Source organism: Lutra lutra, chromosome 8, assembly GCF_902655055.1.
Source record: "Lutra lutra chromosome 8, mLutLut1.2, whole genome shotgun sequence".
Lineage (NCBI taxonomy): Eukaryota > Metazoa > Chordata > Mammalia > Carnivora > Mustelidae > Lutra > Lutra lutra.
In genome coordinates, this window is record NC_062285.1 from 133,880,072 (window position 1) to 133,896,845 (window position 16,774).

The following is a 16,774-nucleotide window of genomic DNA, read 5'->3' on the forward strand; positions in this document are numbered from 1 at the left end:
GGTCTATTCCCCTCAAACACGGGAGACAAAGAAAGACTGAGGAACAGTTCCACACCAGAAGAGTAAAGAGACGTGACCATGGAATGTGACGCTTTCTGGATGGATCCTAAAGGACTTTCTGCTCTCTTTTGCTGTAAAGGACATTAGCAGGACAAGGGGAGCTTTGAAGAAATCTGTGGATTAGTTCATGGCATCGTACTGATGCTCCTTTCCTGATGTTGGTAATCTCACCAAGATTGTATAAAAGACGGTCCTGATGTGTGCCTCGCACGGAAGGGTTCAAGTGCGAAAGCACATTAACTCTAGGATTTGCTCTCTGAGAACGGAAGAGCCAGTGTAGTAAAATGTGAGCATTTGGTGAATCTGAGCGGAGGCTCCACCAGAATTTTTGGTATTATTTTTGCAACTTTTCTCCAAGTCTGAAATTGCTTCAAAATGAAATGCTATTTTTTAAACGCAGGCTTTTCTGATCCAGTTTCAGCCAGAGCTGCTAACTGCACCCACATTCTAAAACGAGGTGCTAGACCATCTAAAGCAGTTTTTCCAACCCAGGTGGTTAAGAACTGGTTTTAGAAACCCCAGGAGACGGCTCCCTCCTGCCTAGAGTCGGGAGAGATGCCAGTAGAAGGAACTGAAAGGTAGAGGGGGGACTCTCTCTTCAGGGAACTGTTGGGGTGCTCTGCTTCTCCCCCTCATGGGGGAAAGTGCACGGTGAGAGGGAGCTCCCCTTCTGGAAGGTGGAGGGAGTGGTGCTTAAGGAAACCCATCTGCAGAGCTTGACCTGTGTGTCCTGGATTCCAGGGGTGCTCAGAGGCGGGCTGGGACCCAAGCCTGGGAAAGCTTGCAGGAGGGATGCCGATGTGGCTGCCCGTTCCGTGGTGGAATCAGAGGTGCAGGTTGAACACTGTCCAAGCCTTGGTGGAGCCTTGGCTTTTGGAGAACCAGTCGAGGACCTGGATGAGGAGTGGTGACTTGGAGCTGTCCATAAGGGACATTGTGCACACCAGCTATGGGCTAGGGCAGCAGGATAGTGGGCAGTGGGACCTAAAGGAGGTGGTCCTTGAGTAGGGTGTCCCAGACAACCAATCAGAGGAGACCCTGCCCAGGAAGGAAAGTACAGTGTGAGGCTGTGGGGGAGGGCGCTCCAAAGAGCCCTCAAAACAATCTTCCAGGAAAAAAAAAACAGCTTGAATCTTAGCTCTGGCCACAGGAAAAGGGCACTAGAGGGCATGGGTGCCAGGCAAGGAAAATCTTCCCTTTCTTTTCCCATCTCTATTCCACACCAGTCATGGAGGGGCCAAGGAGAGGAGGGTGGAAGGAGCAGGAGAATCTGGGAGGTCCCGAGGGGTCCAAGATGTAAAATGGCAATTACCATCGCATCTCCCTGTTGGGTTGGGATTAAAAGAGATAATCCATGAACGTGCTTGGCGTGGACCTGGGCCCATGGAAGTGCTCATAAATGTCCCTGCGGCAGCAGGAGCAAGGAGCCCAGGGGCCCAGGGGCTGCGCAGTAGATGCCTGGTTCTGTGTGATTCCTGATTCCAGCTGCAGCAGGACATCAGCCGGACCCAGAAGGGCCTTTGCTGGGCAGAATGAGGTCCCTGCAGGAGGCAGATAAGACTGAGCCGATGGTCAGGGCCTCTGTCCCCTGGAGCTGAGCTAAAAAGAGAACCAGTGCCAGCTGACTGGACTGCGTGGGCTTGGTGGGCCGGGGGGCTGGAGGGGGGCTCGAGGTGGGCTGGAGGGGGGCTCTCCAAAGACCGGAGCGCGCTGGCGCGCCCCCTGGCGGCGAGGCCGAACCGCCCACCCCTCCCGCGGGCTCGGGGACCCCCTGGCTGAAGAGGGCAGCGCGGGGGTTCAGCACCCGGCAGCGTCACCGCCAGCCCCAGCGGCACTTTCGTGCCAACTGGAGAAAGGTGCCCCTTCCTCCAGACATTCCGCTGTCCCTTCGCGGTGCGAATGGCGCCCCCTGGAGCCCGCAGAAATTATGGGCTCTTCCAGGGGAAGGTCTGCGCCTCCTTCATTTCTGAAACTCTAAAGCCCAGCGCTCAGGGCAGGCTTGGTGAAGGTCGACAATCCGAGGAAGTTCTAGGTAAAAGCATCGGGACATATTTTTCTTTTATAAATATCCAAGTCCGCGGGCCAGTTATGCAACGTTCCGAGCCCCGTCTGTAAAATGGGCACAAAAATACTGACCTCGGCTGGAAGGAGAGCCTGTCTGAATATTTCTGGGCGCTCGGGACTCACTCTTACTGACTGAATATGCCCGTTTCTCGCCTCAGGTGACCCGCAAAGGCGACTCAGAACCAACAACCCCCACTCTGGACTAGGAGGCAGAGCTGAGGGCCAAGGCAGTGACAGGATTGGATTGGGTGTAAACACAACAACAGAGTCGAAGCTACTCAGAATGTTCGAACATCGGAACGTGGGAAGAGGAGGACTGAACCCCAAACCCCAGCAGGGCCGAGTGACAGCTTAGTCACGGAGCTGACAGCAGATGTGAAACTGCTCAGACATGGGAGGCACTGCTAACACGAGAAGATTCGAAACAGGCTGCGGCAGTGACCTCAGGTGAGGACTTTGGGATATATCCATGTTCCTTCAGCTCCAGTGGGGGGGTCAGGGGGACTCCTGGGTCACTCTGGGTCTGGGGATTTAACCTGAGGAAATGATAGCTGCTGTGCTCTGGAGGGTGGGTCCTTGGGGGTGGCCTTTCTCTCTACCTGTCCCTGCAAACCTGGCATGGAGGAGAGGGTGAGGTTGGTTCATCCCGGGCAATGGGAATGGATTTGAAGGACCATTAAAGTGCCTTGCCTCAGGCCCCGATCTCGGGTCCAACCAGCAGTAGACAGGGAGGCAGGGCTGGTTCCAGCAAAGCCAACACTCACAAAAGCTTTGCTCAGGAAATGAGCTGCGTGTTCTTCACATGCCTTCCCCTGTTAGCTCATGGAGTCCTGACAACTGCATAATTACCTATAACTATTACTATTCCTCACTGAGGTACAGAGAGGTTAGGTGACTTTGCCAAGGTCACCTGGCTAGCAAGCCATAAAGCCTGGGCTGGCATGCTTGTCTGGGATCCTGTGCCCCTGAATCACCCCTCCTCCGGTCTCACCTGCTTTCCAAGGCCCAGTTCAGAGCCCTATTAAGGACTTGAAAGCTGCTCTTCTCAGAAGGGGACAGCAGGGAGCAGTGTAACCAACAAGCCTTAGAAGTTTGGCTCTCTTCCAAGGTAATCATCATCCTGAGAAACTGTCTCAGGGATGTTTGGTTTTGTCCTCTAAATGGGGAAGACATGCAAAAAACCAAGAAGAGTGCCAGTCCGCAATCAGAAACAGGACCGCTGTTCTCCTGAGCATCACACCTGGAGAGACAACTGTCGCTTCCCCCACAGGCACCGCAAACGCAGGTCAGCCCCAAACTGACCTCATCCCCCTGCTCACTGCCCAGATATGCCTCTCCTCCTATACTGCCTCCCTTGCTTTATAGAACCTTCTACTTCTTCTGCGTCCTCCCTGCCTCTCACACTCCCTCGAACCCAAGTCTCTTCCTTCCACTTCCTACATACTGACTGAATCTACCCTCTTTCGTCTTGGCCTGTTGACTCTGCCCGGTTGGGGCTTCCCCCTGTCCTGACCCAGATGACCTCTTAACTAGACTCTCAATGTTTCAAACCATGCAGCCCCCGGAGTGCTCCAAGTGGCCAGTCTAACCCCATCACTCCCTGCCTACATGCCTTAAGTGGATAAAGAAATATTTCCTGCTCTAGCTTTGTTTTAACTAACAATGGCCGAGGGCTCACACTACGTTCTAGGACTGCTGCTGATCTGACAAGCCAGTCCATATCCCACTTCACTCATCTACCCAACCACCCATCCCCCCATCCCCCCATCCATCCCCCCATCCATCCCCCCATCCACCCACCCATCCACCCACCCATCCACCCCATTCATCCATCCACCCACCCCATCCACCCATCCCCCATCTATCCATCCACCCATCCACCCATCCAATATACTGAAAGCCAGGGACTAAGCCAGACGTTTAACAGACACTAATCTTCATAACAACGCTCTGTGGGAGCTACTATTATAATTCTCATTTTGCAAAAGGAAAAACAACCAGGCTCAGAGAGGAAGTTGCTCAAGAACATATTGGTGAGTTCTCAGGAGCAACCCTCTAACAGCTGTGACCTATTCCCTGCCAAGGGGGAGGGCCTTGTGGAGAAGGCAGAGTCTTGGGTCATAACTGAACTTTCAGCACACATAATTGAACTTTCAGCACACTAGGCTGTCTAGTGTGGGGAACCTGGGGTGGAGGGGGGCACCGGGATCACTGAGGGGAGCCTTAGACCCCTCCTCTTTAATCCAGGACCAGGACAGAAACATCAATGAGAGAAAGTGGAGGAGGACAGCTTCCCTTTCAGCCCTCGTCCCCACCTGGTTCCAGATGACATGAAGAGCTGTCCCTCTTCCCCTTCCCTGCAGTATCCAAGATGTCAATGCCAACTCCAGGTTATCTGGCTTAGAAGGGGACCCTCGGAACCAACCCCTCCTTCCCCTCCCGAATTACAGATGGGAAAAGTGAGACCTCACCTAATACCTCAGCCTACAAAAGCAGGAGTGAAAACCCAGTCCTCCTGACTTTGACCCACTGCCCTGTCCACCCTTCCTCCCTAGACACCTTTCTCAGGGAGCACTGACCGCCCATGGCAGGGAGGCAGGAAGTGTGCCTTGGTGGTCACCTGGAACCCACCTGGGTTGCCATCCTGCCACTCACCAGCTGTGTGAGTCAGGGAAGTCACTTCATATCTGTGTCCTGCTCTGTACGATATGGGTATAGTGATACCGACCTCACAGGGCTGCTGAGCGCCTCAGTGACTAATACAGACATGCAAAGCATCTGAAATATAGCGGGTGGTCAGTCAACTTTAAGGCCAGCTATGTTGTCCTTAAAGAACTTACCTTGGCAGAGAACCCAGCCGGCCCCAACCCACACATCATACAAAGGGCAGTATGAAAGCATCTTGGAAAACAGATACAGGTAAATGCTACAGAATCCTGGGAGCAGTAGCTTCTTTCCGTTATCGGCTGTTTGGTGACCCAGACCCGACAAAGTGGAAACAGTCCTGTGTAGAGCACACAGGAGGGAGGAGTGCCGGTTTGGAGTAGCACTCTCTATTGTCCTGGTGACCTCGAATCTGACCTTCCCCAAACACCATGATTTGGATAAAGGTCGTCTTCTAGAGGCCGGGTCTGCGGGCCGCCCACGAAGCGCCGAGTGGCTCGGGCTGCGAGGGCGGCTCGGGGGGCCCCGGAGACCCCCACCCCCGCCCCCACCCCGGCCGCCCCGCCCCGGGGCGCGGACTACAGCTCCCGGCATGCCCGGCGCGCGGTACCTGCCCGCCCCTAGCCGCCGCGCCCGGAGGATGCAGACGCCGGGGCGAGCGGGGAGGATGGAGGCCGGGGAGGCAGCGCCGCCGGCGGGGATGGGCGGCCGCGCGGCGGGCGGCTGGGGCAAGTGGGTGAGGCTTAACGTCGGGGGCACGGTGTTCCTGACCACCCGACAGACGCTGTGCCGGGAGCAGAAGTCCTTCCTCAGCCGCCTGTGCCAGGGGGAAGAGCTGCAGTCGGACCGGGTGAGGCCCGCGCGGTGAGCGGCCCGCGGGCTGGGGGTTCTTTGCCCGCTCGAATCCGGGCTGGCCTGGCCGGGAACCCGGCTGCTTTTATATCCCAAGAGCCGGAGGCAGGAAGAACTGGCGAGGGGAAGGGAGGAGGAAGTGGTTGGGAGAGCGAGGGATGTGCCCATTGCCGTGGCAACGGGACAACGCCAGGCCGCGGCCATTTGGAGCCTTCTGAGCACTGCCCTGGGCTTCCACCTCGGGGGGCTGGTAGGATCGGGACTCTCCCCCTTCTTTAGGGCCTTCCCTCCTTCCCCAACGGGACTCCCGCACTGGGGAAGGGAATTGCTGAGCCTGCTTCCCCCGCCCTTGGGGGTGTGGGTGGCCTAGGAGGGCAGGGAGCTGGGTGGAGAAGTCCTGGGGTGCCTTCTGAGCTGGGCCTCATCAGGGAGGAGCCCTGGCCTATCTGGCACCATTTCTGGGCTCCCATCCCGGCTCTGCTGCAAACTGCCTGCGTGACCTTGGGTCGGACCCCTCCCTGCTCCAGGCTCAGCCTCCTGTCTGTAACCAGAGGAGGCTGGTCTGGAGGTGACCTCTAGGACCCCCTCTCCCTCATTCCCTGACCCTCTGATGCTATGACCTTGGGCAAGTCCCCTTTTTCCCCCTGTAGAGTTGCACGGATGCCTGCCCTGCCTCCCTGCAGGCCATGCCTGTCCAATGAGATAGCAGCTCCTTTGGTAACTTGTAAACATCCCACGTCCCCACAATGACTGGGGATCTGATGGAGATAGTGTAGGGCTGGCTTCAGAGGAACAGCCTCTAAGAGGGACGATCACTGAACCCTACTCTGGGTTGGGTGCCCCTCAGAACTCACTGGATGCTCATAATGACCCCTAGTTAGGGGGGAGCAGAGCGAGGCTCAGAGAGGCCAAGTCCCCAGCCCAAGGTCACACAGCGAGAAAAAGGCAGAGGCAGGATTTGCTTCTAGGTGTTTCCGACCCTAAAGCCTTTCTCCTCCATCATGCCCCTTTGTTCCAGGGAAGAGCAGACTGCATTCACTCCCTCCCTCCAATCCATACTGGGCCTGGAGTGGGGGTCGGGTTGGGGGTGGGAGAGCCTCCCTCTCCTCTCATGGCCTGTGCCCCTCATCTCCATAGGATGAGACCGGGGCCTACCTCATTGACCGTGACCCCACCTACTTTGGGCCCATCCTGAACTTTCTCCGGCATGGCAAGCTGGTGCTGGACAAGGACATGGCTGAGGAGGGTGAGTTGCGCCAGGGGGCTGGCTGGGAACTGCATCCTAGCCCTTGCCCTCTGCAGGCTACCAGGGCCTTCCATGGAAGTCCCAAGCCGTTTCTCCCAGTTGGGAGGCGGGGTGGGGGTAGGGACAATGAACTTCTTCCCTGCTGCCTGCCTCATGATCCCTGAAAAGGCTGAATCTCAAGGCCTCTGCATGGGTTGAGCCTCGGAGCTCTGCCGAGCTGACCTCACCCGAGTTTCGCTGAGTGCCCACAGAGAAGCAGAGGATAGAGGGAGCCTGTGAGGCCGGCAGCCTCTGGTGTGGGCACGGATGCTCTTTCCCCGGACCTCCTGGGAAGCCAGGTGTGCTCGGGGTGGAGGTGGGCATGGGAGGAGGAGGTCTGGCTCTTTCTCTGTGGGTGATCCAGTATCTCGGGTGCCTGGTGAGGGCTGGCAGGCAGCCGGTGGGTGGAGCAGGTGACTCTTCCCCAAATCCAGCGGCCTCTCAAACACAGCTGGCTGTGGGTGGAGGTGGGGGAGGGGATCCTGCTCCCCCAGCAGGGGTTTGGTCCGTCTGGGGCCTAGGTGGCCGAGGCCCGTAGATGCCCACTTTGGGCTCCAGCAGATGGTTCAGGAAGCCATGCCTGGAAGAATACCCTTTTGGCAAAGCCTCAGCCATGGGCAGGGCCTACAGTCAACTCTGAGGGGCCCAGGGCGTGGCTCTGGGTCAGACACAGCCAGGCCAGCTGGTCATGTCACTTCTCCTTTCTCCGCTTGTGTGTATAAATTAGGGGCGGTGAGAGCGTGCTTTGGGACAACAGGTGCCTTGAGTCCCAGTGCTCATACCCTGTGGGCGTCTAGCACAGCCCATCCTTCCTCACTTGGGGCCCACGGTCTCCCTTCCGGACCCACATGTACGTGGTGTTCTAGAGGCCAAGTAGCTCCCTAGGTGGGCTAGGGCTCACATTCAGAGTGAACGGTGGGCACCCACCCCACCGCTTTCGGGTGGCTCCTCAGGGAGCACAGGTAGTGGGGGACCCGGGAGCAGGGCCCACAGGGAGGGGAGGTGAACACTCTCGCCGCGTCCCAGCTGACGTCTGTTTACAGGTTCTGGGATTCTCCCAGCTTTGCCCCTCCCAGCACCTCACACGGGGCTGGGGCCCCCACCAAAGGGGCCGGAGGACCTGGGAAGAGATTTACTAGCTGTGTGGCACCAAGAAAGTCACTTATGCCTCTGTGTCTCCATGGCCCCATCTGTGAAATGGGGTCACCATAGTGCCCACCTTCCCAAGCCACTGTGGGGATAAAAGGAACTAAAGCAAGTGTGTTACTTAGCTCAGCACCCGGCACCAAGGACCCACGATGCCACATTAGCTGTCTGTCTGTCATCTGCAGGGCTCATGAGCTACACTCAGGCAGCAACGCTCAGTGGCCGCCCCCTCTGTGTCAGGGGCTGTGTGGGTGCCTGGGACAGCAGGGCTGATCAGGCCTGGGACCCATCCTCAGGGAGCCCAGAAGCCAGTCAAGGAAAGGACCAGAAGGGGTCCCTGCCCTGTACAAACATAGGGGAATTGAAAGGCGCGGTGCCATTGCCCTTCACTGGAAAGGTGACTCACTTAGTCTCCGAGACTCTCAGTTCCCCCAGCTGTGTAGGGACATTAATGCTTGCTTCCCCACGTCTCCAGGGCTTGTGATGAGCCCAGGAGGGCTCTGCAAACTGTAGGGTTGTGGAGGGGCAAGGACACAAAGATTATGCATTTGTAGTGGGCTCTGAAGTCAGAGGAACTTGAATTTGGATCCCCGCTCTTGCAACTTACCTGGCTGCCTTGCTTCTGACAGCTGCTTCTCTTTCCGGTCCTCAGTTTCCCCGATTGTTCAGGGGAGGCAACAAAGGTACCTGTTTCTAGTGCTGAGAAGAAACCGCAGGAAAGGATGTGGAATGCTTAGCCCAGTCCCTGCACTGAGCACGTGATTCTTAAACAGGAGCACGTAAGGGGGGTCAGCCAAGGTCCCTCTCGCAGTGGTGTTCTAGGCTCCAGCCCCAGCCAGCTCTGTGTCTTGCCAGCCCTAGAGCAGCCCCCAGATGAGGGCATTGGCAGGTGTCCCTGGGTCTCCAGGCTCAGCACAGGAGGGATGTAGCATTGGCTGGGTGACAGCCTCTCACCTCTTCCACGGAGAGTATGGGATCCCAGGAAGGAAACATCCCCTCCTGCTGGAGCCCGGAGCTGAGAGGTGCTCATCACCTCTCATGACTGGAGTGGGAGTGGGTGTGGAGGTGGAGGCAGAGGGGACAAGGGGAGAAGAGCGCACGGGGGCCAACGAGTGACCCGGGGGCTGTCCTGTCTGTGCCAGGTGTCCTAGAGGAAGCCGAGTTCTACAACATTGGCCCGCTGATCCGCATCATCAAAGACCGGATGGAGGAGAAGGACTACCCCGTCACACAGGTCAGGGGTGGCAGGGCGGCAGGGCGGTGGGAAAGGAGGCCGGGGGTGGGGGAGGCGGGGAGAGGCTTGAGAGAGTTGGGGAGGCCAAGCTAGCCTGTAAAGGGAGGGTGTGGCTGAGCTCCCGGGCTGCCCAGCAAAAGCCCCAGACGGGGAGAAGCATGCTGCTTGCTGTCCCTGACACAGCTCTGCTCGCGATGTGACCTTGGGCCCACCGCACCCCTCTCTGGACCTTGATTTTCCCTTGTGGAATACAGAGGTGTGGAGACCTGCATGCTCCCCTTCCTTACAAGCAAAATGGGATCCATGTGGAGGAACGGGGGCCCTGTGGGGGCAGGGCATGAGCTGCTGGAGTTCACAGTTTGGAGCAGGGGCCCTGGGCCCTGTGTGTAGGAGGAGCCGGAGGGATTGTCTGGCCACCTTGGGGGAGACACGGGTGCAGGCGGGTGGGCAGGTAGGAGACTGAAGCAGGGAGGCTCCATCCCGTCCTTCCTGCCCCCTCATGGTGCCCGTGGTCCAGCTCTGCCACACTTAAGTTCGGTGGCCGTGGGCGAGTACAACTCGCCTCCGTGAAAATCCGAAGCATCTAGTGACCCTGCAGGTCCAGTGCCTGGCAGGGGGGTAGGCTGTCAGAGTGTGGCTGCCACCTTCCCCCGTCGCCCCGCCCCTCCTCTCCTTCTCAGGGCATGTGGTGTGGGTGGGAGGATGACAGGTGCACCTGCCCCTCCCACGGGTGTCCGCCACGTCGCCTCTCCGCCTGCAGGTCCCCCCCAAGCACGTGTACCGCGTGCTGCAGTGCCAGGAGGAGGAGCTCACGCAGATGGTCTCCACCATGTCTGACGGCTGGCGCTTCGAGCAGGTGTGCGGGGGCCCTGGGGCTGCACCGGGAACCTCCGAGCTTCCCCGCCCGGCAAGCCCTTCCCTTCCGCATCCCCGGGCTTGGGTGACCTGCTGCAGCCCCACAGCCATCACACCGAACCAGGTTTCCTAAGGGCCACCGCTGGCCGCAGGGCGGCTCTAAGCATCCTCATCGCTGGGGGTTCTCACAGCCGCTGGGGAGTGGTCTACACAGCACGGGCGAGTCTCTGGGCCCCAAAGCTCAGGGGCAAGGAGACCGGAGCCACATGAGTGAGCTGACTCCACCTCGGGTCAGCACCTCCTGTGACAAAGGCACAGGGGCAGTCCCAGGGTCTCTGCGAGCAACAGGCCAAGTCCTGGCCTCGCCACGTCTGGGAAGGCCAAGCAGCAGCTTCCCATGAGGGTTCATAGTGTCCAATCGTCCCCCAGTCCACGTGCAGTGTAGTCCTGGAGACACTGATCACAAGTGGGGTCACCCTCGCCATGCAGCTCGTGGCCCGCCTCTCAGGTTTCCAGAGGAGCAGAGCCAGCAAGTTTACCCAAGGCCACTCGTGTCCCTAGGGAAGGAAGAGGGTTTGGCTAGCCCTTTCTCTGCGCCCACCCACAGCTCCTTGCATGTGGAGGTTGAAGAAGGGAGAAGGCCGGGGCTTCCCAGAACGGCAGGGCAGGATCGGGGAACAGGCCCCATCCAGGAGCCAGAGGCCTAGATCTACCACTTACGTGCTGTGTAACCTTGAGCAAGTCCCATCTCCTTTCTGGGCCTCAGTTTCCTAGTCTGTGATATGGGGCAGTAGAGCTCCCTTCGCAGGACTGTCGTGAAGACAGGAAGGGCCACTGATAAAGTCCCTAGCCAAGGATAGGCTCCAGACACTGGCATCAGCCAGCATCCTGCAGGCTATGGGTCTGTAAGTCTAGAAGACTCCAGAGAGGACTCAGGATCCCGGATTCTAATCCCTGTTCCACCTCCTCTTCAAGCCAGAGGGGCTGATGGTTTTCCCTGCCTGTCAGGTGAGGGTCCCTGGGTGCTGAATGTCCTACCCAGGGCCTTGTGGTTATGGTTGCCAGGGGGCCCCAGAGCAAAGGTGGGGCTTCTCTTGAGAGCCTACGGGAGACTCTGGCAATCACAGGGGCTCCCAGAGGCTGAGCCGACAGCTCAGGGATCGCTGCTCATTGGCCCTCTGGCCTAAGGAATGGACGACCTGTTCTACCTCTGCTTGTAAGAATGAACAGAATATTCTATGGGTGCCCATCATGCCGACCCTGCCCTACAGCTTGGTTCAGGCTGCTTCGGCCACATCCAGGCGGAGGGGGACGACCTGCCCATCATTGGCTTCCACCTGCTTTTAGATAATGGCCTCTAGATCTGGGCTGGGGTGAGGGGTGGGGAGCAACAAACATAAGGCAGCCTTTTTCCAAGGAACACCCCCTTCCCCCAAGCTTAGCTGGGCCTGGAAGCAGACCTGATGCCTAGGTGGGGGATGGGGAGCTGACTCTGACTTTCTATGGAAACTCAGGGCTGGGCCTGACCCGAACAGCAAGATCAGGACGTAAGTTGGTATCCTGACCAGTGGTGATGTCAAACCCCCTTCCGGGCTGGCCGCCTTCAACCCAGCCTGTCTTCTCCCCCCCACCCCCCACCCCCGTCCTCCGCCCCCCAGCTGGTGAACATCGGCTCCTCCTACAACTACGGCAGCGAGGACCAGGCTGAGTTCCTGTGCGTCGTGTCCAAGGAGCTCTACAGCTCCCCACATGGGCTGAGCTCGGAGTCCAGCCGCAAAACCAAGGTGAGCCCCCAGCCTCAGCTTCCCTCCCTGACCCCCCCCCTCCCTGCCCTCCACCTAGCCATTCTCCTTCCTTCTCCCTTCTGCTACACGCACATAACCACCCGGTCACAGCCCATGCCATCCATCCCATGCCACCCATGGTCCCATCTGCTCATGCCAGTTACCCAGGCCCAGGCGGGGGGAGAAGTGAAAAGGCTAGGCAGCAGGGGACCTAGATGCCGTTTGGAAGGGGTATCTGAAACCAGGGGTCTGGGCACGGTGTGCTGTGCTCTGCACGACCTTGGACAAGCCACAGCCTCTCGGCGCCCCTGTCGTGTTCTCCAAGAACTGAGGGTAGACCACATCCTTTCTGTGGTGCCATCAAGCTTAGAACTTCTGGGATCCAAAAAACGGCCAGTTTATTTTGCAGAGGGCAGAGAAGCCAAATCCGTTAATCCTGCCCCTTTCCAGGGCGCCTTCCTCAGGAGCTCTGTAGGAGCGGGTGTCAGGAACCCCACGGGGCCTAGCCCTGTGTCTTTGGCCCTGGCCCCTGAGGCAGCAACAGCAGGCCATGGGGAGGGGCTGAGCAGAGGTCCTGCCACCCGGAACCCAGAGCCAGTGAGAGGCCCCAGGGCCTTTGGGCAGGCCCATCGGGCAGGGCATCGAGCCAGGTTGGGAAGAAGGGACACCATTCCTCCTAGGGGCCTGTCCCTGTGCATCAGAGACTTATGAACCCTGGCTTCCTGTTTGTCTGTCTGCCCCCTTGTTCTGTGACTTCCCCTGCTCCCCCCCACCAGGGGGTCAGCACTGTCTTGCAAGGGTGCAAGAGCCCACTGCTCCTGCCTCTCCAGGAGCCCCTGGGGGGCCTCCCAGATGTGGGTGGGGTCTGCCCTGGGCTTTTCCTGGCCTCCTTTCTATGTTGGAGCCTCCTAAAGTGAGGCCTCCCCAGGTGCCCCTCGAGGACGCCCTGGCCACACGCCCGCCCGCTCCCCTTCCACCCCTTGGAGCCCCCCGACTGCTCCGTGAGTCCCCAGCCGGGCCCCATTTTCTCTGCCCTTCCTCCGGTCCCTTCTCAGACTCCCCGCTCCGGGGGGGGGCTGGACGAGATTCCCCAGCTTCTCCCTCCTCAAGGGCCCCCTTCGTCCTGCCCGCCCGGTGGTGGGGCCCGCGGGGCCAGCCACCCGCCGGCACTGCCCAGGCCCGGCCCCTTGTTAGCTGTCCACTCTTTCTTCCCTGGGTCCGCCGGCTGGTGCACAGAGCGCGGAGCAGCAGCTGGAGGAGGAGCGGCAGCAGGAGGAGGTGCAGGTGCAGGTGGAACAGGTGCAGGTGGAGGCAGATGCCCAGGAGAAAGGTGCAGCCACCCCCCGAGGACAATGATTGCTAATAACCGCCGGCGCCTCCCGCCCCCTGCCCGCTGGAGCCCGCTGCCGCACCCGGGGGCCGGGGCCTGCGGGGGGACGGGCCGCCAGGGCTAGCTCCGCCGCGCGCCGGCCGCCTCCCCTGCATAACCATCCCTTCTCTCACTTTCTCTTTGCAGCCCTGGCAGCTCAGGAGCCCGCTAACCTTTTCTCCCTCCCACCACCGCCTCCTCCTCCTCCGCTTCCTGCCGGAGGCCCCGCCTCATCTCCACCCACCTCTTCTTCCTCCTGGATCTCATCTGCACCCTGCCTCTTCCCTCTCTGCCCCTGCCCGGGTTTCCTCTCCTCCGCCTGCTCGCACCTCCCTCCCGGTGCCGCCCCGGGCCCGGCCCCTCGCGCCCTGCCCCCGGGCGCCCCGGCCCCGCACCCGCACCCCCGAGCGTCCCGCCTGCCGCCTCCCGCGCCCCGGCCTGGGGAGCAGGGCCCCGGCCGTCTGTCCTCCGGGCCCGCCAGCCCCGCAGCCACCGCCGCCGCCGGGCCCCGCTGAGGCCGGGCCGCCCCGCCCCCAGAGCCTCACCTGCTCGCCTCCTCCTCACCTCTCCTCCTTGCAGGTTCCCGTCCGCACCCCTCAGACCTGAGGCTGCGCTGGCCGTGAGGGCTTCTCCCCGGCCCCTCGCCCGCCCCCAGAGCCGCCATCCCTGGTTTGTAGCTTGGCGGAGCTGGAGGGAGGGCGGAAGCCAGGAGGGGGCGCGTCTCCTGTTCCCGGACCCGAGCCTCTCGCTCGGCTGACTTTCTCCCCTCCCCTGCTTTTGGCCTTGGGTGTGAGGCTCTGAGAGGAGAGGAAAGTCAGGGGGCCGGCCTGGTTCCCAGCCAGCCGTCAGCACCAGGACTCCAGAGCCGGGCTGCAAAGGAGGGGGGGGGAGACAGCCGCATCACAGCCCTCCCCCTCCCCCACCGGGCCCCTGGGTTCCAGGCTCTTGGGTGGGGGGAAGGACAGCCAGCCTTGGAGTCCCTTGGCCTACAAGGAGTCAACCGGAGTTGGCTAAGGATCGGGGTATCACAGAAAAAGTCCTGGCCAGGTCTCTCGGAGCCCCTACTCAATCTTAGCTTCCTGCTGTGTGACCTTGGGCAAGTCACTGTCCCTCTCTAGGCCACAGTTGTCTGTGAAATGGGGACTGACAGCTGCTGTCTCTGACCTTTTGCCTGAGACAGCAGGGACCTGGCCTTGACCCCCTCTGGCCAGAGTCTTGGGGACTCTGGCCTCCGAGGCAGCCACCACCCAGCCCCACCCTGGGGTTACCGGATGGGCAAGCTGGGTCCCCTTCCTGCTCCCCCTCCTCGGCTCTGAATTCACCTTCTCTGGGCCTCAGCCCCCCACCCTCTTCTCAGAAGGGAGCCTGTGACTCACCTACCTCTTTCTCTCTCCCTCTCTTCCCTGCCCTTCCCTCCATTTCAATCTCCTCTCTACCCTCCCCTGGCCTTGCCTCACCCTCCTCACTGGCCCCACCTTCCCTCCCCCATCCTGGTGTTCTGATCACCCTCCCACCCGCCCCCCTGCCCCTTCCCCCTCTTATTTTCTAGCTGTTACAAGCCAGAGGCACCCGGATGTGAGGCCCCAGATCACCTCCAGGGACTTGGGGTTCCGATCTGAAATCCTTTATTTTTGTACCGCGGGGTGGGGCCCCGGCTCCAGGCAGAGGAAGCACTCTCCCCCCTGCCACTTCTGTCTACACCTGCGGGGCTGTGATTTCCCCCCGCCTCTGGAGGCTGGGCGGGGGCCCGCTGGGACCTCTCAAGGCCCAAGGTGGGCCCTGGGACCCCTGGGCGGAGCTGCCTGCGTGTGGCCAAAGTGTGACCCTGTCCAGTTGTGTCTCCCACGGCCCCATGGTCCCTCCCCCGGGTCCCCCAGCTGCATGAATGGTACCCTCCCCCCTGACCCAGTCACGTCTCCTCCTTGAGCCTTAGTCTCCTCATCTGTCAAATGGGTTCTCTCCCCGCCGCCGCCGCCACCTACCTCACAGGGTTGTTGTGAGGTTACAAAGACCAGCAAGGTCCCAGACAGCCCTCGGGGAGTGTACAAAGCACCAGACCAGAGGGTTGCCCTCCCTTCACCCTTCCTTCAGAGGGGGACGGCCCTGCTCGGCCCCAGATGGAGATTCAGGTATTGGTGGGGTGAAGGGTGTGGGAGTTGGTCTTGTTGGAAGAAGAGGGAGGGTGACCCAGCCTTCACCTTGGCCGCTCCCACCCGTCTGCACTGTGGGGTGCAGGGCCCTGGCCAGGAGGGGGCAGGCCGGGGGCAAGGCCAGGAGCAGGGCAGCCCTTCAGGAACTAGTAGTGATAAGGGCAAGGGGGACACGCCTCCCTCTGCCCCGGGGAGAGTCTGGGGGTAGCAGGGGCTGAGCAAGAGGCTCCCCATGCCTTTATGATCCCCCGGGCTGTGTCCAACCCCACCATGTAATAAAGCCTGAAGAAACAGCCGCTGGGCTGCCTTCCTCTCTTCCTCTGGGCCACCTTTGGGGACGGGGTTTAACTCAAGTTTGGGGCAATGACTCTTAGGTGATGAGGCTTTTTCCTAAAGCCCGGGAACCCTGCCCTGTGGTCACTTTCCTGTGTATTTGTGGGAGGGAGGTCATGGCTCCGTCCTCTGCCCCACTCTGGCTTGCTGGGAGAACTTTGGCAGGTGCCTGCCCTCTCGGCCCTCAGTTAACTCATCTGTGAAGTGAGGGGTTGGACCAGGTGACTTACAAGGCCCAACCCTGGGGAGCCATGCAGGTGTCTTCCTGCCTCTGGGCAGTCCTAGACCAGCTGGGGATGCTAAGGGAGTAGTAGGGGGCTCCCAGAACCAGCACAGCAGGGCCCCCCACTTCCTGGCCTCACCCCACCATTCCTGTGGCCCTTTGCTCCAGCCTAACCCCAACAGGACACCCCCACTGCTTCCTGCTGTGACTTTTCTTTGACCCTCCGCCCCTCCAGATCACTACCACCCTTCGCCCAAGTCCAGGAAATAGAAACACCCTGGCTCCTTCTCTCCGAGTCCACTGGACCCCGGGCTTCGGCATGACCCCCCGCCCCCCTGCCTGGCCAGTCCCTTCGCGTACCTTGTCCCACTGCGTGTCTACCGTGTTCCCCCACTCCACATCTTAGTACTGCTAGGGACATCCCTGCAGAGCAGGAGTCCCCTCGGCAGAGACCCTCCCCTGGGCCTGGTGAGGCTCCCCCTGCTCTGCATGGGCCTGGAGGGGGGAGCCCACGCCCTCCCCTTGGGACATTCGGCTCGCTGGACTGACCTCACGTTCTATGTCTGACTTCGTAAAAAGTCACCAGGAGGCTTTTTAAAAGAACAGATTGTCCACCCCCCCCCCAATTCTGACTAAGACTGGGATGGGGCCCACGAATTTGCATTTTAGCGAAGTGCCCAACACTGCGTCTGCTGACTTCTGAGAAGCCTGAGCGGCTACGGGCTGGAAATACTTTAACATCTGCCCCACTGAGA

General features: G+C 60.1%; 1 protein-coding gene across 7 annotated transcripts; it reads left to right on the plus strand.

The window, feature by feature from the left end:
- Positions 1-5,365: 5,365 nt before the first annotated feature.
- On the plus strand, positions 5,366-15,756 carry KCTD17 (potassium channel tetramerization domain containing 17). Of its 7 annotated transcripts, XR_007129246.1 has the most exons (8): positions 5,366-5,638; positions 6,778-6,886; positions 9,214-9,305; positions 10,066-10,161; positions 11,819-11,944; positions 13,181-13,274; positions 13,461-13,982; positions 14,863-14,921. XR_007129246.1 is itself a non-coding variant. In XM_047739787.1 (7 exons), the coding sequence occupies exons 1-7, from the start codon at positions 5,381-5,383 to the stop codon at positions 15,237-15,239; spliced, it is 1,152 nt and encodes a 383-aa protein (XP_047595743.1). In that variant the 5' UTR covers positions 5,366-5,380; the 3' UTR covers positions 15,240-15,756. The 7 variants fall into 7 exon arrangements, 5 of the variants coding, with proteins under 5 accessions (XP_047595743.1, XP_047595744.1, XP_047595745.1 ...); XR_007129247.1 differs by lacking the exon at positions 13,181-13,274 and having other exon boundaries at positions 13,893-13,982; positions 14,863-15,000; XM_047739787.1 differs by lacking the exon at positions 13,461-13,982 and having other exon boundaries at positions 14,863-15,756.
- The last annotated feature ends 1,018 nt before the right edge of the window (positions 15,757-16,774 follow it).